This window comes from Trifolium pratense, linkage group LG7 (genome assembly GCF_020283565.1).
Source record: "Trifolium pratense cultivar HEN17-A07 linkage group LG7, ARS_RC_1.1, whole genome shotgun sequence".
Classification (NCBI taxonomy): Eukaryota; Viridiplantae; Streptophyta; class Magnoliopsida; order Fabales; family Fabaceae; genus Trifolium; species Trifolium pratense.
The window spans coordinates 33,782,019-33,800,421 of NC_060065.1; the positions used below are offsets into that span (position 1 = coordinate 33,782,019).

Here is an 18,403-nt window from a genome sequence, read left to right on the forward strand (position 1 = left end):
GCTTACGTAGATTTTAGTCAGTTGATATGTCATCAGATTTGAGTCACTTCAGCAAATTGCATGAAAACAAAATACAATACAACTACGGTTATGTTTCTAATTCAGATTGATATATATAGTACTTATGATAAATAAACAAAACCAACATTGGTGTTAAAAAATTCTTCCAATTAGTTATGCACCTTTTGCATCAAAGTTCTACGACCAAATATAAACTTCAAAAAAAGGATAAAAATACATGTTTCTATGTTGTGCATAAAACATGATTTCAATTGAGCTTGAGCTCAAGAGAGACATCATTTGTGTTTGAACCTTTTGAGCTTGTTGAGAGGGACAATGTGTCTTCTTCATTCACTCTCTTATCCTCTCTAGCTTGGTTCCTTTTGTTGGCCTAAAAAGAAAAGTAGAATGAATTATTTTCTCATGTAGGAGTAGTTGTCAATTTGTACATGCCTTTAAAACTTGGCCCCTACCCATATGTTTGGGGAGCCAAAATATTTCTAATGCAAGAGAGTCACTACTTACATAAGCCTCCAAAACATAAACTCAGAGGCGGCCTGCACACATGTGGCATGTGCGACGGCATTGGGCCTCAAAATTTTGAGGCCTCAACTCAAAATTTTGAGGTCCTGTAATATTAGTTATATATTATTTATACCTACAAAATATCAGATGTATATTAATTGATTAATTTTTAAGTCCTAAAGTAATAGTTATATATTGTTAATGTTCATAAAATATCATATAAGTATCAATAGATTAGTTATCTATACTCGTAAATATAGTTCTAGTCCATTTTAATCTTTGCATAAAATTTAATCTTAGATTATGATGTTCCTTTTTGACGTTATATACAAAGATAATTGTTTTGTATTCTTTGTCCCATTTGATTTAATATTGGTAATTTATATGTTTATAAGAATAAGGGTGATTTTTTTTTGTATTATATACAATTTAAATCAACAAAAAAAATTTAAAAAAAAATAAAATTTATTAAAGGGTCACTTTTATATTTTGCACAGAGCCCCTTAAAACTTGGAGACGCTACTGACTCCTATAACTAGAGCTAACTCACATACCCTAATTACAATTTTACCCAATTTTTTTCCTAAAATAATTATTCTACCCAAAAATAATTCAAAAAAATTATTGACAAAAGCCTTGAAACCCCCTAATTTATTTTGGTCAGTTAGCATAATGGTTAAAAAAAATTACACTTAAAGTGAATAATTGAGCGTCCGGAGTTCAAAACACGGACCCTACATATGAAATATTGTTCCCACTATCGATTAAACCATGCTCACATGACTTGAAACCCACCCCTAACTTAAGTCACTACAAGAAAAATATCATTTATTGAGGGTCAAAAACCCTCTAAAACTGATAAAAACCGCCAAAAAGTCATTATTTATTGGCGACCAGCTGGCGGCCAAAAATGTCAATAAAACACTCGTTGGTAAATTTATTGACGGGCAAAACCGTCAGAAAATTGCCTAACAATTGTCTATGAATTTTATGGCGGCTAAGACCGCCACTATCTTTATTTATTCATTTAAGTGGTTTACTCGTGCAGTGTGCAGTGCTGGGTTCAAGGACTGACTGACTCATCACATGCTTGTTTTACTTTATTTTCATTCAGTCTTTTTTTTTTTATTGTCATTTTTTTTAATAAAAAAAATGGAAATGAGATCCAGTTTAATTTCTCCTAGTTTAATTTCTCCTTCTTCGTCGGACTTTGAAGGGACTAATGAAGGTTGAATTTTTAATGCTTCAATCATCCTCTTCTTCAAACTCCATCTTGTCTTGTGTTTCCCAACCACCCAGAAAACTAAGTAAATCCATCTCTCACAGTATCAAAACGAAATTTAAAACAAACTCATCACTCAAATTCAATAAACTCACATACCTATCTCTCAAATTCAGTAAACTCAAATACTCTTCCATAGAAGGGACTAATGAAGGTTGAATTTTTAAGGATGAAAGTTTGAGTTTCAATTGGATCTCTGCATGTTGATGTGTCCCATGGAAAGGTTTCACCATTGTTGAGTCAATTGGATCTCTGCATCTCGATCCAACACACAAGTTTTAATTTCTAGCTTCCAACTTCTCTTCATTATAGAAAAAAACAAGATTTGATGGAGATGTGGTGTTGGTGCTTGATGGTGATTTACGCTAGAGAGAGAAAGGAGAGTTTGTGAGGGTTTTGTGAAAAATGAAAGTAAAAGTAAAGGGAGATTTGATGGAGATGTAGCAGCTTGGGCAGTCAGTAAATACTTGTTTAAGAAAAAAAGTAAATGCTCACACGTTTTTGACGGTCAAGACCGCTAGAAATTGTTACTTTCATTTAATTTAATGGCGGTTGTGGCCTTCACAAAATTTTAGACGGTATACCCCGCCACTATGTTTTAAGACAGTCCATAAAATATTAATTTTTTATGTTTTGAGGGTTTTTTTCTAGTTATTGGCGGCTTAGGCCGCCAGAAATTTATTGAGGGCTCAAACCGCCAATAAATGAAGATTGAATCCGTCAATAAAATGATGTTTTCTTGTAGTGAGTGCACTAAAACGTAGTAGTAATTCAATCATCCGTGGGTTTTTAACCAATCACATCCTACTCTAAAGAAGTGGTATTTGGATCCTAAAGAAGTTAGGAAAAATTGCTTTTAGAAAAGAAAAAAAAAAAGAAAGTTTCATTTACTATAAAATTAATTAATGTCCATTTCTATAAATATTTTATACAAACATATTATGTGAAAAAATAGAGTTTGAGAGGAAAAAATTACTTGGACAGTCTGGTTTCCGAGAATACCCTCAAAGATGATGTATGTGTGCATCTTCTGCTCATGATCACCGTTACAAATAATAACCGATTCATTGACTTGATTTCCGTTGTAAGACTCTGACTCACAAGCATTCCTAGAATTCCTAGAATAATTAACAGAACAATTATAAAATTATTAGCATTGTGTAAAAATGAGAAGAACAAAAAACAAATATACATATATTCCCTCTGTCTTAAAATAAAATAAAAGAGAAAATATATAGTATAGATATTGTTGGGAGTTTTAATTTGGTTCGGTTCACAATTACAAGGAACCACGTTTGGTTTCTTGGAAACCTTCATCAGATTTTGCGATTAAATTAAATGTTGACGCTCTCTTGGTAATCCAAGACAATATGATTTTGAAGATTTAATTCGTGACACTAATGATAATTGGTTATTGAATTTTTTAGACAGATGTGATATTGCAACCCAAACTATCTTCTACAGTCTTGAGAAGGCTTGGAGTCATGGTTACCTTGACATGTGAATCTAATTGTCAATTGGCATTAAAATTGATCAAGGAAGGGCCCCTACAAATCACCCTACAAATTGATTATATCCTTTGGCTTTTGTCTTTTCATCATTCATTAAGGAGGATAATAGTTATGGATTCCATGAGAATTACCTTCTTTTTTATGGCGTAGTTTGTCTCTTTTTCTTTTCTGCCTTGTTTAGTTTTTCTTATGCATCAAAAAAATAAAAGTGAAAAAAACCTATTTTTTCCTAAATTATAAAAGAAAATTGAATATTTATAACTAAAACTAAAAAAAGAACTCACTTTTATCTTTTTTCATAACTACTCATAACCAATAAAAATTAATTTTGCACCCATGCAATTTGCTTCGAAAAAAAACTTCAAATTATTACAGTATAATTTAGTTTTTCTTAATAAGTGTAAAAAAAATTATTTTATAATTTGAGACGGAAGACGGAATGAATAAGTATAATTATAAGCAAAACATATATATCAAAAAAAAAAATTATAATTAAGCAAAACATAAAGTTCAATGAATTATAATCAAATAAAAAAGGAAAAAGATGAACAACAAAAAGAATTTTCAAAGAATTACTGTGTTTGGCCAGGACTCTGTTGGCAGCTTGGAACAAGGGCTGAGGAGGAGTTTGTTGAAGCTAATAAACCTGCTGCCATATCATTCTTCCTTGCTTCTGATAAATATAAATTACAATAGATATACTTATCAAATCATTAATCATTAGATTACAATTTCAATTTCGTAAAGAAATTATGCATTGTTAGTCTATCATAGGAATTCTTTTTTATGCATTCATCTAATCGTATATGTTTTAAAAAATTATATTGGTGAAGTAAAAAAAAATCTATTGATGGTGCATATAGCAATTATAGTTTCAAAATTATATATATATATATATATATATATATATAATTTGTATGCACCGAAAAAATAAAATAATTTTAGTGAAAAAATGCAGTCAAATCGAGTAAGTCTTTTTTTTGTTTTTTACTACCAGTTAAATCTGGTTCGGGGGACAGTTCTGACATCAAGTGATTTCAGCCCCCTCTCGATCGCAGTTGCGAGAGGTCTGACTGCGGTCCTCTCTACCAAGTTTAGCGTCAATCACCATTGAATCAACTAACGATTGGTGATATATGGGTAAGTCTAACTAATAACTACATTATTTATAAAAATAATATTTTAACTGTATAAATTATGAAATTGGATATCTGCCTAAACAAAGAGCTTTAAGTTGATGTAACAACAAAAAAAAAAACCTTAAGTTGTAAAATAAACGCCGGATAGGTTCCATGAGTATTGTTTAAATGGTAGCTATTAGGAATATTATTGGAGTGGTTGAGATTCGAATTTTAAATTTAACAATTCTCCACATTTAAATGTGTGACTCATGTCATTAGACTACTTGACCCAAAAAAAACCGATTAGAGAATAGTCTAATGGACCAAATATTTTAGGGATTCTTTGGCAACTCGTTAGATGTAAAAAGTTCAAGTTAGTACAGAAAAGTAAAATATTGAAACTCTTTCAAATGGTTTGGAGGTTAGTTTTGACATCAAATGGTTTCAGCTTCTCCATATCGCAGTTGTGGGGATCGAATTATGGTCTTCACTACCAAGTCCAGCGCAAATCACCATTGAATCAACTAACGATTAATCTTCAAAATAAAATTTAGTAGAAATTATATTTTGACGTTAAAATTTTGATATTAAATACGGTATTTTGTATTTTAATGTATTTTTTTATAAAATTTTAATGCATATTTTTAAAAATTCAAGTAGGTTGTAAAAAGAAAAAAGTGAAAATAAAAATACATACTAGTACTAGCATAGTGTTTTGATGTTCAAACCAAGTTAATCGAGCAGTAGTCTAACACAAAATGATGTTTTTTCTAGGAACAAAATCTGAAAGAATATTTGACATTACTTTTCTTTACTTTAACTTAGTCACGGAATAGAGAATATAAACCAGTTATGCTTACGTACACTATTTCTTGTTTTGGTTATATACTTTCTTCACAAAATATGTCACTACATAAATATAGATATCATCTTTTCCTTGTTCACAGATCTAATTTCCTCTATTGTACCAAACAATATGTCTAATGTACTCTTTATCAACCTATTTCTTCCATTTACAAACATGCATATACATGTGTTTCCGTGTCATGATGATAACATGCTTTTAATTAAGTATTTTATCCTGTCTCGTATAGATTTATCCAAAAACAAATGTATCTAGTCTATATTATATATCAGATACATTAGTTATTGAATGAATTAATATCTCATATAAAAAATTTACTTATATATGAAACTGGAAAAAAGTAACTCATACTCGAAGTCAAAAAAAAAATTAAGTTAGTCATACTTTGGTCAACAAAAAAAAAGTAACTCATACTATATGTGTACTAGTGTAGGATTAATGTTATACCTTGAATCATCAGCTCCTGTTTCATGCCTCTATACATCTGTCAATTATATTGAAATTTCAAAATTAAAGTACAAAATTATTATTTTTATTTATTTAGAAGGAAAAAAAAAACCTTAATAAAAAAAAAACAGAACAGAATGAAGGAATAAACAAGAGATGGAAAGGATGACCTTATAAGTGGTTTATTATGATAATAAAAAAATAAAAATAAAAATAAACTGTACCTGGAGGTGGCTTTTGACATGAGATATAGTAATCCCCCTTACATTCATTAGTTGTAAAATTAACTTTGGTGTAGCCCCTGTAAATTCAAACATAAATGTAAATTAAAACCAATTGTGCAAAAAGAATGTTCTCTAGTCTAATTAACATAGCAATGTTTTATTCATAATATACCAAAATGTTATGTCAATTAGCAATTGAAAGACTAGGTTATTTTGTGAAGACATTGTAACAAAAAAAAAACAAAAAATTTGTGAAGACATGATTAATCACCTAAAATTATTACATATAGAGAAATTAAAATTGAAAAATAGTATCAAATCAATTCTAGCTTACTTTCTTCTCCTCCAAGCCTTTCAACTGCATGCGCAAAGCAGCGGTGAAGATCTGGTGTCCAACGAAGCCGAGGCATTCTTGATCGAACATAAGGTCTTACTGCAGGTGGTCTAAAACTCGTATTTGAATGGCCAGAATTGAAACGGTGGTGAACAGTTCGTACCTCAGATGGGTATGAAGGGTTATTATCGACAACTCCACTAACAAGAGAAGAGGATGATGAAGACATAGTTTGAGTTGAAGATTCTTTGAGAGTGCTACTTTCAATTTTACTCTTCATTGTAAGACTAGTTTTTTTTTTTTCTCCCTTTTTATTGAGAAGGGGAAGGTGGTCTTATGAAGAAACAAAAGAGAATAAATACTAAGTAACGTTGTGCAGCAGGAATTTTTTGTCTTTTAGTGCAGCTTTTTTGTACCCTAAAGGGTCAAATTAGTCCTAAAGAGTTTTGATGAATAAAAGGAAATTTTCTGACAAGCAAACTCTGAAATTAAAAATTGTTCAAAAATACATTCATGATTGGGTGAAAATGAAAGGTTAAAAAGTTGAAAGGGGCAGTAGTCTTTGTGATATCATTTTCTTAAAGACATTCCTGGGGTCTTTTCTAGACATTCTTTGTCTCTTAAGGAAAAGAATACTGTTGAAGTGGTAACATATACAGTACATATATTAGTAATAAACTCAGCCGTATAACTATATAAGCCATATTTTTCCAAATAATACATACTTGATTGCAACTAAGTGGAAAGGGCAAAAAAAAATTTGTTTCTCAAGTTATTTGATGGTTAGAAATATCACCTTAAAGGTAAATAAGTGAAACGTTTAGAATTCGAACCACAACTTCTGCATAAATAATGTGATGTCCCAATGTTACAAATATACAATTTATTGAGGTGTCATATGTTTAATATCTGACAATGTCGCAAGTAGCAGAGTAAATTTTATGAGAAACAAAAAACAATGCATGCTTGATTATTATGAAAAAAATATTGTGCTTTCATTTTTTTTCTCCCAATCAATTAAATGTAATCAATTCATTGTAATGGTACAAATCTTATATGTGAGCTTAATCAATAAGTTAAAGTCAAATCAAACGTTAAGATATGAGAATACGACAATGTTATGAAAGCATAATCAATGAGTTAAAGTCAAATCGAACGCCAGATATGAGAATGCGACATTGTTATGTGAGCTTAATCAATGAGTTAAAGTTCAAATCGAACGTCAGATATAAGAATGCAACAATGTAAAACGAATTAAGTCAACACACGACTTTAAAGACTAGCGTCAATAGTATGTATTAATCTTATAATTCATTCATTAGTTAATGCGTTTTTTAAGATACTTAAGATAGAATAGTTAAGAGTCAACGGATATTGACATATACGATTAGACCATACGCGGCTACGTGTGCCACTATTTCGGGCCATTCTATCTTAAATGTTCGTTATTTGTTTTTATTCGGGTTCGATTATCTGATATTCGTGATTTAGTTTAAATAACATGTTTATTGTTTTTGAAAAAATATTCTATAACATTGTTGGTTCTTTTAAGAAATAAAATTTAGGAGTACTATGTAATTGAATATATATATATATATATATATATATATATATATATATATATATATATATATATATATATATATATAGTTAGTTAGTGATATGAAATTTGAAAGGTACACACAAACAGTAAAAACTGCAATACATGAAAATTAAAGAAAATTATAATAAGAAAGTTGCAGGGTTATACAGGAAAATATGGTGAAATTAGAAAGAATGACATAGGCAAAATTGAATGTCTTCAAAGAAAGGAACAATGAATATAACTCCGGCATTCCCTCTCTTTGTTATAAAGCCAAGCCAATATGCATTACATATGCAAAATAAATGTTCTTCCTATCTTCAGGTTCATATAATATGGCAAAGTATATTTTACAGTACTTTTCTAAGTTTGATAACAATTTTGTTCCTATATTTAAATTCATTCAGGAAAATAATTTCTCTATTTTAAAATCACTTAGTTTTAGCTCTACAGCCAGATTTTTATATTTGAAAAGCTGTGAAGTTAAAGTTGAGACAATTTTTTAATAGATTTTTTTGCAGCCTATAAATAGCTTCACATTTTCATTGTAAATAGCTTCTTTATGTCCGGCAATAACTTCGGCCACCATCGTCAACCCCTATTCTATATGTCCTTCTTTACAATGAAAATGTAAAGCTATTTATAGGCCGCAAATTCCTTCTTTATGTCCTTCTTAACTGTATGAACCAGCTCATGAACCGATATCGGAAGAATTTGAACCTAGAATAGGTAGAGAAATACTCCATTTAGTCTATATATGCAAAAATTGATTATTTTTTTTGCTTTAATGCACTTTTGATCCCCTTATTTTAAAAGCCAACTTTTTGATCCCCCTATTTTGAAAAATCTGAACTTTTGATCCCCTATTTTAAAAGCCAACTTTTTAATCCCCTTATTTTGAAAAACCTGAAGTTTTGATCCCCTATTTTAGATTTTTCTGAATTTTTGTCCCCGAACTCAATTTAGTAAAATTTTTGCTAATGTGTCAAGCTTATTATTGACGTGACAGTGTCCATGATGATAAAACGTTTCAATGTCTTTAATTTTTTTACATCAAATATTTTAAAAGTATTAAACAATAAAATAATTAATTAATAATAATTTTAAAAAACAGTAAAATTAACCTCTATACATATATATAATAAAAAATCAGTAAATTACCAAAAAAAAAAAATTAACGATTGAGAACAAAGTCAATGAACGATTGAGAGGAAGCGGACAAAGACGAAGGATATTAACACGAGCGTGATTATTTGTGTTTCTGATTTCTTAGGGTGTCATGATTTGGGAACCGGCGTTTGCTTTTCTGACTTCTTTGAGTAATTTCCTGCTTTTTATTTATATAATAATGTAAAGAGCTTTATTTTAGTTATTATTATATAATGTAAAGATGTTTATTTTATTGTTTTTTAATTATCATTAATTATTTTATTATTTTAATACTTTTAAAATATTTGATTTTAAAAAAAAAATTAATGACATGGAAATGTTTTGCCAACATGGAAACTGTCACGTCATTAATGAGTTCGACACATCAGCAAAAAAAATTATTCATTAACAAATATTATACTCCGTTATTTTATTTTTATAAACGCTCTGGTTCCTAGGGGAAAGGAGCCCTAATAGTCGAGAGTTCGGCCGCGAGGTAAGTAAAATCAGGCCAAGAAATTGTTCCACCCAGGAATCGAACCCGAGTTCTCCCAAAATTCGTTCTTTTTGGTGAAGCTCATTAACCACTTGAGTCCAATGACTTGATTGCTATGGACTACATACACCATTATTATAGACTACATACACCATTATTGATAAATTAGATACAGCAATACAGCATTATTATAGACTACATACATCATTTTTTCAATATATCTAAAAAATTAAAAAAAAAATTATTAGGAAAATTAATTCGGACATTAAGTGATTCCATCAGTACTACGCCTCAAATCTAACCCAGGGGTTTATACTCTGGTCAAGTTAATTGAACAGCCAATGAGATGAAAACATGTAATGCCACGTAGACATATTCGCATGTCTGAGATTCCTCTCAAGCTTACACCTCGTTTGGAAGTTACCATTGGTGAGTTAAGTGTAATTAAGCAGTTTGAGATTGGTGGCATCACTAGCATGGAAGTTTATGTGGAAAATGACAAACTGCTTTTTCAACTGAAACCAAATATGGTTTAGAATCATATTTCAGTCGGTTTCAAATTAGGGAATATTCTCTTGGAAGAATTAGCAGAAAACAAGGGTGCGGTAGTATAAGGAAGGATCGCGTGGAGAATTAGAGTAGATTACTAGGTTTGTCTCAACTCATATGAAAACGGGTAAACCCCTTCATATCGAATACATCAATGTGTGATGATGATTTAGTGAATAGTAGAAATTTCAGTCATATTTAATTACTCTCTCGGTTTGTTTGATCGGTAAAACAATTTTACTCCATCTGTCTCGTAATAATTGTTATATTTGGAAAAAAAATTGTCATTTTTAGGTTTCCATTTTCCAAAAATTATGATAGAACAAAGGGTATTTTTTCTTTTTTTGGTACCAAACAAAGGGTATTTTAAGTTAAATACAACTATAACAAATATAACAAACTCTTCTCTCGATCAAATATAGAGTAATTAGACATTTCTCACATAAAATACTGTAATATAAAATAGATTTTTTTATCATATACAAATTTGCAAATGTTAAGAAGTTCAAAAATAATAAATTTGTTTGAAATTTGTGGATTTTATATTTAATGTATAATATTTTAATAAATTATTATTATTTTTCAATAAAATTTACTACTTTTAATCATTGCACACGTTAAACAAACTCTTGAAAATAAAATAAAATCTCAATTCATAAACTCCCATAATTAATAATTGAGGATTGAAACACATCTTGTAAAAAAAAAAATGAGCAACTGCAAAATACATGTGGTTTATTTGTCTTTCACTCACATTCTTTTTCATTATGAGCAAAAGATGTATATATATATATATATATATATATATATATATATATATATATATATATATATATATATATATATATGGATTGATACATGTGGGCATATTTATTTGATGGGTTGGCATATTGTTGGAATATTGTTGGAAGTGACCTCGAGAATATTAAATTAAACTTAACCGTGACGGAGCTTATAAGGAGTCAATGAATCTTCCTCGCCCCCCCTCAGATACGGCAATACAGAACACTACTCTATATGAAATTGTTGTGTTGAAGTAACAACGTGAACGAATAACTATATATACAATGCTTCCATCAAAAAAACAATATGCGGGGATAGCTCAGTTGGGAGAGCGTCAGACTGAAGATCTGAAGGTCGCGTGTTCGATCCACGCTCACCGCAATTTAGTTAATTTTTTACGAATTTTTTTTCTTGTTTAACTTTTTCATTGCAAGCCCCCATCAATTACTTTGAACGCGGTCCCTTTATAGACTCGTTATTCAAACAATATTCAGCCCAACATACAGCCAAGAGAAGCCAAAGAAATGATGTCGATAAGACATAAGACTGTGGATTTTTAGTGTAATTAGTTTCTACAAATTCTACCGATAATTTTTGTTTTTTAGCTAGTAGTAATGGCGTATTCATAGCACGACTCTTCAATTTTTATAACTCTGATTGTTGATCGAGAGATGATATATATAATAATGTGGATTTTATGTTTATTATGTGTGTATAATAACTAACTAGTATGTTGATAACTCGTTTGCTTATCAATTTGTAATTTTCTGCACAGAATTATGTGCAGTACCATAAATTTGAAATTTTAAAAGTAATTTTAATGATCGAAGAATATTGTAGCATTAACTAATTTTAATATAGCACATCTCATAGAGTCAGAAGAGTATTAAATTAAATAAATAGAAAAAATAACAAGAGGGAAAGAAATAATTGAGGAGAATATGAATGGGAAAAATGAAATAATCAAAGCTAAAAAAATTGAAAAGTAGTGTAGAAAATAGATGATTACATAGTTTTTTTAATAAACCAAAGGATAATAAAAGAAACAACCTAAGAGAAAACAAATAGGAAATTAATAGCATGACAACATTTAGAAGACTAAAACTTTTTCTTAAAACAACAAAAGCTAAAATAGTGATAAAAAAATTGTGAACAATTTGATCTTTTCATAACTTGATAACAGCTTAAATTTGGTGCCATCTTGGCTGAATCCAGCTACCATTCAATTGTTCTCTTACATGATCAAAATTCACTACTTCATCATTTTTGAATGTGTGATAGTTGTTTGTTTCTAAAGAATAAAACACAACACTATCACCATAAAATCTATTAAAATAGATTTTGTTTTCCATTCCAAGAATGTTTGCCACTGCAGAAAATGATGTTTTGCCAACAAATAGCATATGATTTTCCAGGCTTTCAACTTTCATCCATGTCATTGTATCCTCATTCAACTTGAATACTTTAACTCCTTTTGCAAAAGGACTCTCAAATACTGCCAATAGATTGCCATCACATTCAACTAGAAAGTTATTTAAGTGGCCGCTACATGGAACCTGCAGAGCTTGAGGAGGCTTCTCAAGTATTTTCCAACTTACTTTTTCTCCTTTTACTTCTATAACTGCTAACTTTCCTGTTACGCTAAGATAATAAAATAACCCATTATGAAATGTAGGATTTGTGTTGAAGAGAGGAAATTGCCCGTCTTCAATTTCGATACGGTGACATTGTCCTTCCTGAAGGTGATGTACGTATGCTTCCGTGGCCATTTTACTTAGTTTAATCAACTCGACAGTCACACATTCGTTAGAGGTTGGGGAATGTGACATGCCAAAACCCCTGATATTCGATATTTGTTTATTCCCGAATGGAAGTGGTAGTACTTCTTTTGTAAAGGGGTTGAAGAAAACTTGATAATTTACTTGAAACCCCACAAGTAATAGCCAACCATCTTTTGAACAACAAATTTCTAAATTGAATAACGGATGTAGATCTTGAGGAAACTTTATGATGCTTTTGTACTCGAGACCATGCTTCGGATGCACAAAAGTGAAGACTTTATTCTTCTGTGAGAATGCAAATAAAGGACACGTCGAGAGATCATCAAACCTTGACATTGACATTGAAGAAGATGATCTCCATTGAATCGGTGGTGCGACTAGACGAATGAGTTTATTGCTAGCTCGAAAATTCAAATAATCAAGCACATTGTTTATACATTTTGAAATCGCATCAAACACATCTCGAGGAAGTGACAGTCCATTATGAGCTTTATCCTCTGTATCCTTTGAATGAACTACTTCAGATATACCTTCTCTTTGTCTAACTTGATGAGCTTTTCCTAATTCTTCTTTAAGCGGACCAGGCATCCTATAAAACATATATATCAATTCACTATTTTAAAATCATAATCAAATTAAAAACAATCCTCATACATATATATATGAGTATGACTAACATATTTTTGAAATAAATGCGTACCTTGTTTCTGGCATGAACCATAGTGAGTGAGTCGGAGTTTTTGATAAATTGGAGAAATGTTGAGAAGTTGCAAGACTTTTGTCTTCAATATTGTAAATATAGACAAAATTGCAGTTCTTTAAGGCAATATAGACGCGACCTCCTTCAATTTCTGGATTGATTGCTTCACAAGCAAATGCTGAGTCTTTAAAAGCAAATGGTGAGTCATGACAAGATATAAAGAACACTTTATCTCTGATGCTTTCCACCTTTTCCCACACTTCTTGAAAAAAATCAAATTTGTAAATATAAACTGCAACAACCCTATCTCGCACATGCAAACCTTCTATTCGATATAGTACATTGTCGAATACAATCACTTTGCTTATAATTTGCTCAAAACCAAAAATAATATCACGTGGTAGAAGTGTTATACGGACATGAGATGTCCAATTTATTGAAATTGAAAAGCCAGGTTTAAGGTTTTCAAATACTACAAGAAATAATTTAAGCGGAGTCGACATTACTGCATACAAGCAACCATTGCGGTAAAAAGATTCTTGAAAAATGGTAACATTTCCATCGATATAGATGCGGCCGCCAAGACCCTCGGCATTCATGTGTAAAGCCGTCACAGTATCTTTATAAGAACACACTTGATCTTAACTGTTGATCAGAACAGGTAGAAGGCCAGCTGGAAGTCCGTTGAGGTCTGGTCACTGTTGAGGTCGCTAAAGGTGCGTGGTTTTTCAATTCCCACGGCTCTTGCAAAGTCACTGTTTGGCCTAAGGCCCCTTTGTAGCAGGTATTTCTTCATGTCATCAGTTGTTTCTACCTGGACGGCTTCCTTGTTGAACCTCTCTATGAAACTGCGGAGAGATTCATTATCAGCTTGGAAGATGGCGTCCAGGACTGCCTCAGTCTTTGGCTGCTTGCGGGAAGCAGTGAAGTGCCTGCAGAATTGGTCGGTTAGATCCATCCATGAGATAACGGAGCGAGGAGCTAGGCTGTGGTACCAGGCCATAGCTCCCTTTCTTAGCGTGGTTGGGAAGATTCTGCATCTAATTGCTCCGCTGACCCTTAAGAAGTTCAGGGTAGCATTGACTGATGCGATGTGTTCATCTGGGTCAGTAAGTCCATCATAAGCTGGGAGAGGAGGTGGTCGCTCACATCCCTTTGGAACGGGTGCTTGAAGGATGTCGTGAGATAAAGGGCAGCGGGGATCCTCCTCGTCACTCTCTTGTGAGTTTAGGGGAGGTGAGCCCTCACGATCAGGAGTTGGACTCCTGGAGAATTGGTCAGTGTGATGGCTGCGGCTTACGGGCTGCCCTTGTTTGGTCATCAAGCTGAGTCCCTGGGGAGCATGACGACGAGGAGGTGTTCGGTCCACAATCTTTCCTTTTTTCACATTTGGAGAAGATATACCCTCGCGGGGAGGGGAGACATGGTCTCTTTTCTTGCCAGGCTGCTCAATCCTCTCAAGGGCAGGTCGTCGTTGCCTGACAGTTTCCTGACGAGGAGGGGATTGAGAAGTAGGAGTTCTCCTCGGGGGAGAGTTGTTCCTTGAGAGTCGCTGATTCCTTTCCAAGCGATCTAGTCTCAGATTCTGCTCGTCCATTCGGCGATTCTGGCCTTGGAGAGCTTCGGTGGTTTGTTTCAGGGCAGCAATGAGTGTTGCTAGTTCAGCATTGGTAACTGAAGCAGCGGACAAGTCGGTCTCTGCTGATTTGCCCTGCTCGGATTGGGGGCGCTTCCATGTCTGCTTCTCAGTCAAGACGACCAAGTCACCATCCTCAGAAGTCCAGGAAGTTTCCTGCCCGTCTCTAGGGTCTGACTCGGGGAGGGCCTGGAGGTCAGTGATGAGAGCAGGAGACAGACGGGGAGAAGATGGAGGAGCAGCGTCCTCAACGTCATTGTTGAAATGAGATGAACTGGCCATGACGAAAAAGTGATTGATTGGTTTTGTTCTTTGTTTTCTTGCTCGAAATAAAGAAGGGGAGAACTCAGTTCCCCACAGTCGGCGCCACTGATCTTAACTGTTGATCAGAACAGGTAGAAGGCCAGCTGGAAGTCCGTTGAGCAGGTGGTAGGCAGCAGGTCCGAGCAGATGATCCACGGAGGGGGGGTTGTACCTGCAGGTGCTCCGATGCCTAAGTCAGTAAGGGAAGAGAGCAAAAGAGATACTAGAGAGAAGATAGAGAGAGAGAGTAATTGCAATAATGAATAGTGTCTACCTTGCTCTCCCAAGAGGGAGAGTATTTATAGCCCCCCAGCTCTGGGCCAAAGGTCCTCTTAGTGGGCTGGATTAGCCAAGGCCCATTAAGAGGGACTGCCAAGATATTACCCTTAGATAGTGGGTAGAGTAGTAATTTTACCCTATCTTGGTTGAGAGGTTGTGTCATGCTGACATGGAGATGATTGGGCAAGTCATGTGGACTCTGTGAGGGTCTAGGTGGACTAGCATTAGTCTAGTCCAGAACAACACTTTAGTCCATTGTTTATCTCCAAGTTGGTAGTAGAATATTGAAAGGCTATTTGATGAAAATAAAAAAATGGAGCATATTTCATCACTTGTAGTTGGAGAGGATGACAAAATGCAATTACCAAAACTATAGCAACAGTGATTTAGGGGTGGGAGCATGATTTTCTTAAGGCTAAGTGGGTTCCAAAGAAACAAGTTACTAAGATAATTTGTTATCTTGTTTTCCCAAAGAAACCAACCATGTTGTATAGTAACTAACTAGCCTTAACCATAATTTGCTCCAATCATTTGGAATCGTTGTAGAGTAGGATTTGGTTGGATCTGATATGCTGCAAAAGGTTAGCTTATTTGGAACTTTACCTGAATAATACACAAGCCAAGGTTTTCTCTCTTCTTCCATCATGTGTGCAACTCTGTTGCTGTATGATACAAGAAAGTAAAATAATAAGTTCTAAAGATAATGATTATATACCAAAAATCTAATAAATTTATAAAATAGTGTGTGTGTATGTTTGGCAATACCTTGAACACGTATTACGTTGAATGGAATTGGCGGCCGGTCGGAGAGAACAAGAAGGTGAGGGAAGCAGAGATATGGCGGCAGGAACTGGGCTTTGCAATCGATTTCGCTGCCAGGGGTTTCTGTTTCTCTGAGTTTCTGCCATCCGATGCGGTTAGTGACGGTGGTCTCGTTTAGACGTTAACGGCGAAGAGGGAGAGAAGTAGCAGTGATAGTGTGAAATTAGCTACATGCATGGATCACTATATATATTAGAGAATAATAGATTTATTTATTTAATTATGTATAAAAAAAAGAATCATAAATTTTTCTTAACAAAATCAGTGACAGATATTTTCTTTAAGAGATTTGAAAAATAAATAAAACATCTCCATATGAAATCCTCTCAAAAAATTTAATGGCAATCTATTTATATATCTCTTCTCTATCTATATCTCTATTATTATTATTATTATTATTATTATTATTATAGCGAGATTTTCACGGAGCTCTCTCGTGCATTCTCATAGAAATTTCTTAGGTGTCATTTAATTAGAGAGTTTGCTTATGTGACATTCAATTGAATCTTTTCCAACCTATTATTTTAAAAAAAAAAAATTCTCAAAAAAAGATTTAAAAAAAAATACATCTTCTCAAAAAATATTTAAAAAGAAGGAATAAAAAACAAGATCTAAAAAAAATCTTCATATAAAAAAAAAACTATGATAATTATTTTGAATTTTTTAAGTGGAACACAAATTCTTACTAATAAAAATTTCAAAAAAAAACTATTTTACACGGGGTTAATTCTAACTCATATATATATAAATTTTAACTATCATATACGGGATAAATTTTCACTGATAAAAAATTCAAAATAATTATTATAGATTTTTAAATTCAAAGTAATTGTTGCAATTATAAATATTTAAATTGAAAGAAACAATTACATAGAACATATTTATATACCAGTTAGAATTTATCCGGTGGAAAATAGTTATTTTTAAAATTTTTATTAGCAAATACTTGTCTCGCATATGATAATTATTTTGCATTTTTAATCAGTAATAGTTTGTCCCGTATATGATAGTTAAAATTTATGTAACAGTTAGAAGTTACCCCGTGTATGTTTTGAAATTTTTATTAGTAAGAACTTGTGTCACATATGATAATTATTTTGAATTTTTTATCAGTGAAATTTATCTCGTATATGATAGTTAAAATTTATATATGAGTTAGAATTAACCCAGTGTAAAATAGTTTTTTTTGAAATTTTTATTAGTAAAAACTTGTGTTACATATGATAATTATTTTGAATTTTTTATCAGTTAAAATTTATCCCGTATATGATAGTTAAAATTTATATATTAGAATTAACCCTGTGTAAAATAGTTTTTTTGAAATTTTTATTAGTTAGAACTTGTCTCACATATGATAATTATTTGAAATTTTTATCAGTGATAATTTGTCCCGTATATGATAGTTAAAATTTATATATTAGTTAAAATTTACCCCGTGTAAAATAGTTTTTCTGAAATTTTTATTAGTAAGAACTTGTCACACATATAATAATTATTTTAAAATTTTTATCGGTGATAATTTGTCTCATATATGATGGTTAAAATTTATATTAGTAAGAATGGTCGGTTTTAAAAAATATTTAACATATTTGTTTTACGGTCTATATTTGTAAATAAAAAAAAATATTGACTTTTTTTTTTCATTTATCCAATGTCATTTTTGTTTTACCAAAATTCAAACTCATATTTTTTTAGTCCATGCCCAAATAACTTGACTCAGCTCAAACCTCTTATCATTAGTCTATCTCAAACCCTAAATTTATTCTTTTTTCCTCTTCCATTTTATGAACAGCCGCTCCTTCCTTTCATTTTTCCAACTTCTTCTTTCAATATTTTATCATAAACTCACATCTTTCAATTTGGATTTTTTTAGATCTTTATATTATTTTATAAATTACAATTTTGATGAATAAATTTTGTTGGAAGTGTTTATAACTACTATTTTTGTGTTTTTTTGGGTTAATTTGATTTATTTATTTTGTTCTGGTATATTTTTTATTCAAAAGATCTTGTA

General features: G+C 31.8%; 1 protein-coding gene, 1 non-coding gene and 1 pseudogene across 2 annotated transcripts; 1 reads left to right on the forward strand and 2 right to left on the reverse strand.

The window, feature by feature from the left end:
- Positions 1–124: 124 nt before the first annotated feature.
- Positions 125–6,617, reverse strand: LOC123899081 (protein PHOSPHATE STARVATION RESPONSE 1-like). Its single transcript, XM_045950138.1, has 6 exons — positions 6,310–6,617; positions 5,976–6,052; positions 5,752–5,788; positions 3,895–3,991; positions 2,784–2,925; positions 125–391 (listed from the first exon to the last, which is right to left on the reverse strand). Exons 1-6 carry the CDS (start codon positions 6,587–6,589, stop codon positions 269–271), a joined length of 756 nt encoding a protein of 251 aa, XP_045806094.1. The 5' UTR covers positions 6,590–6,617; the 3' UTR covers positions 125–268.
- Positions 6,618–11,176: 4,559 nt separating this feature from the next.
- Positions 11,177–11,249, forward strand: TRNAF-GAA. Its single transcript has one exon. It is a non-coding gene; the product is annotated as a tRNA-Phe (tRNA).
- An 803-nt stretch (positions 11,250–12,052) lies between these two features.
- On the reverse strand, positions 12,053–13,363 carry LOC123896305 (annotated as a pseudogene).
- Positions 13,364–18,403: the final 5,040 nt, after the last annotated feature.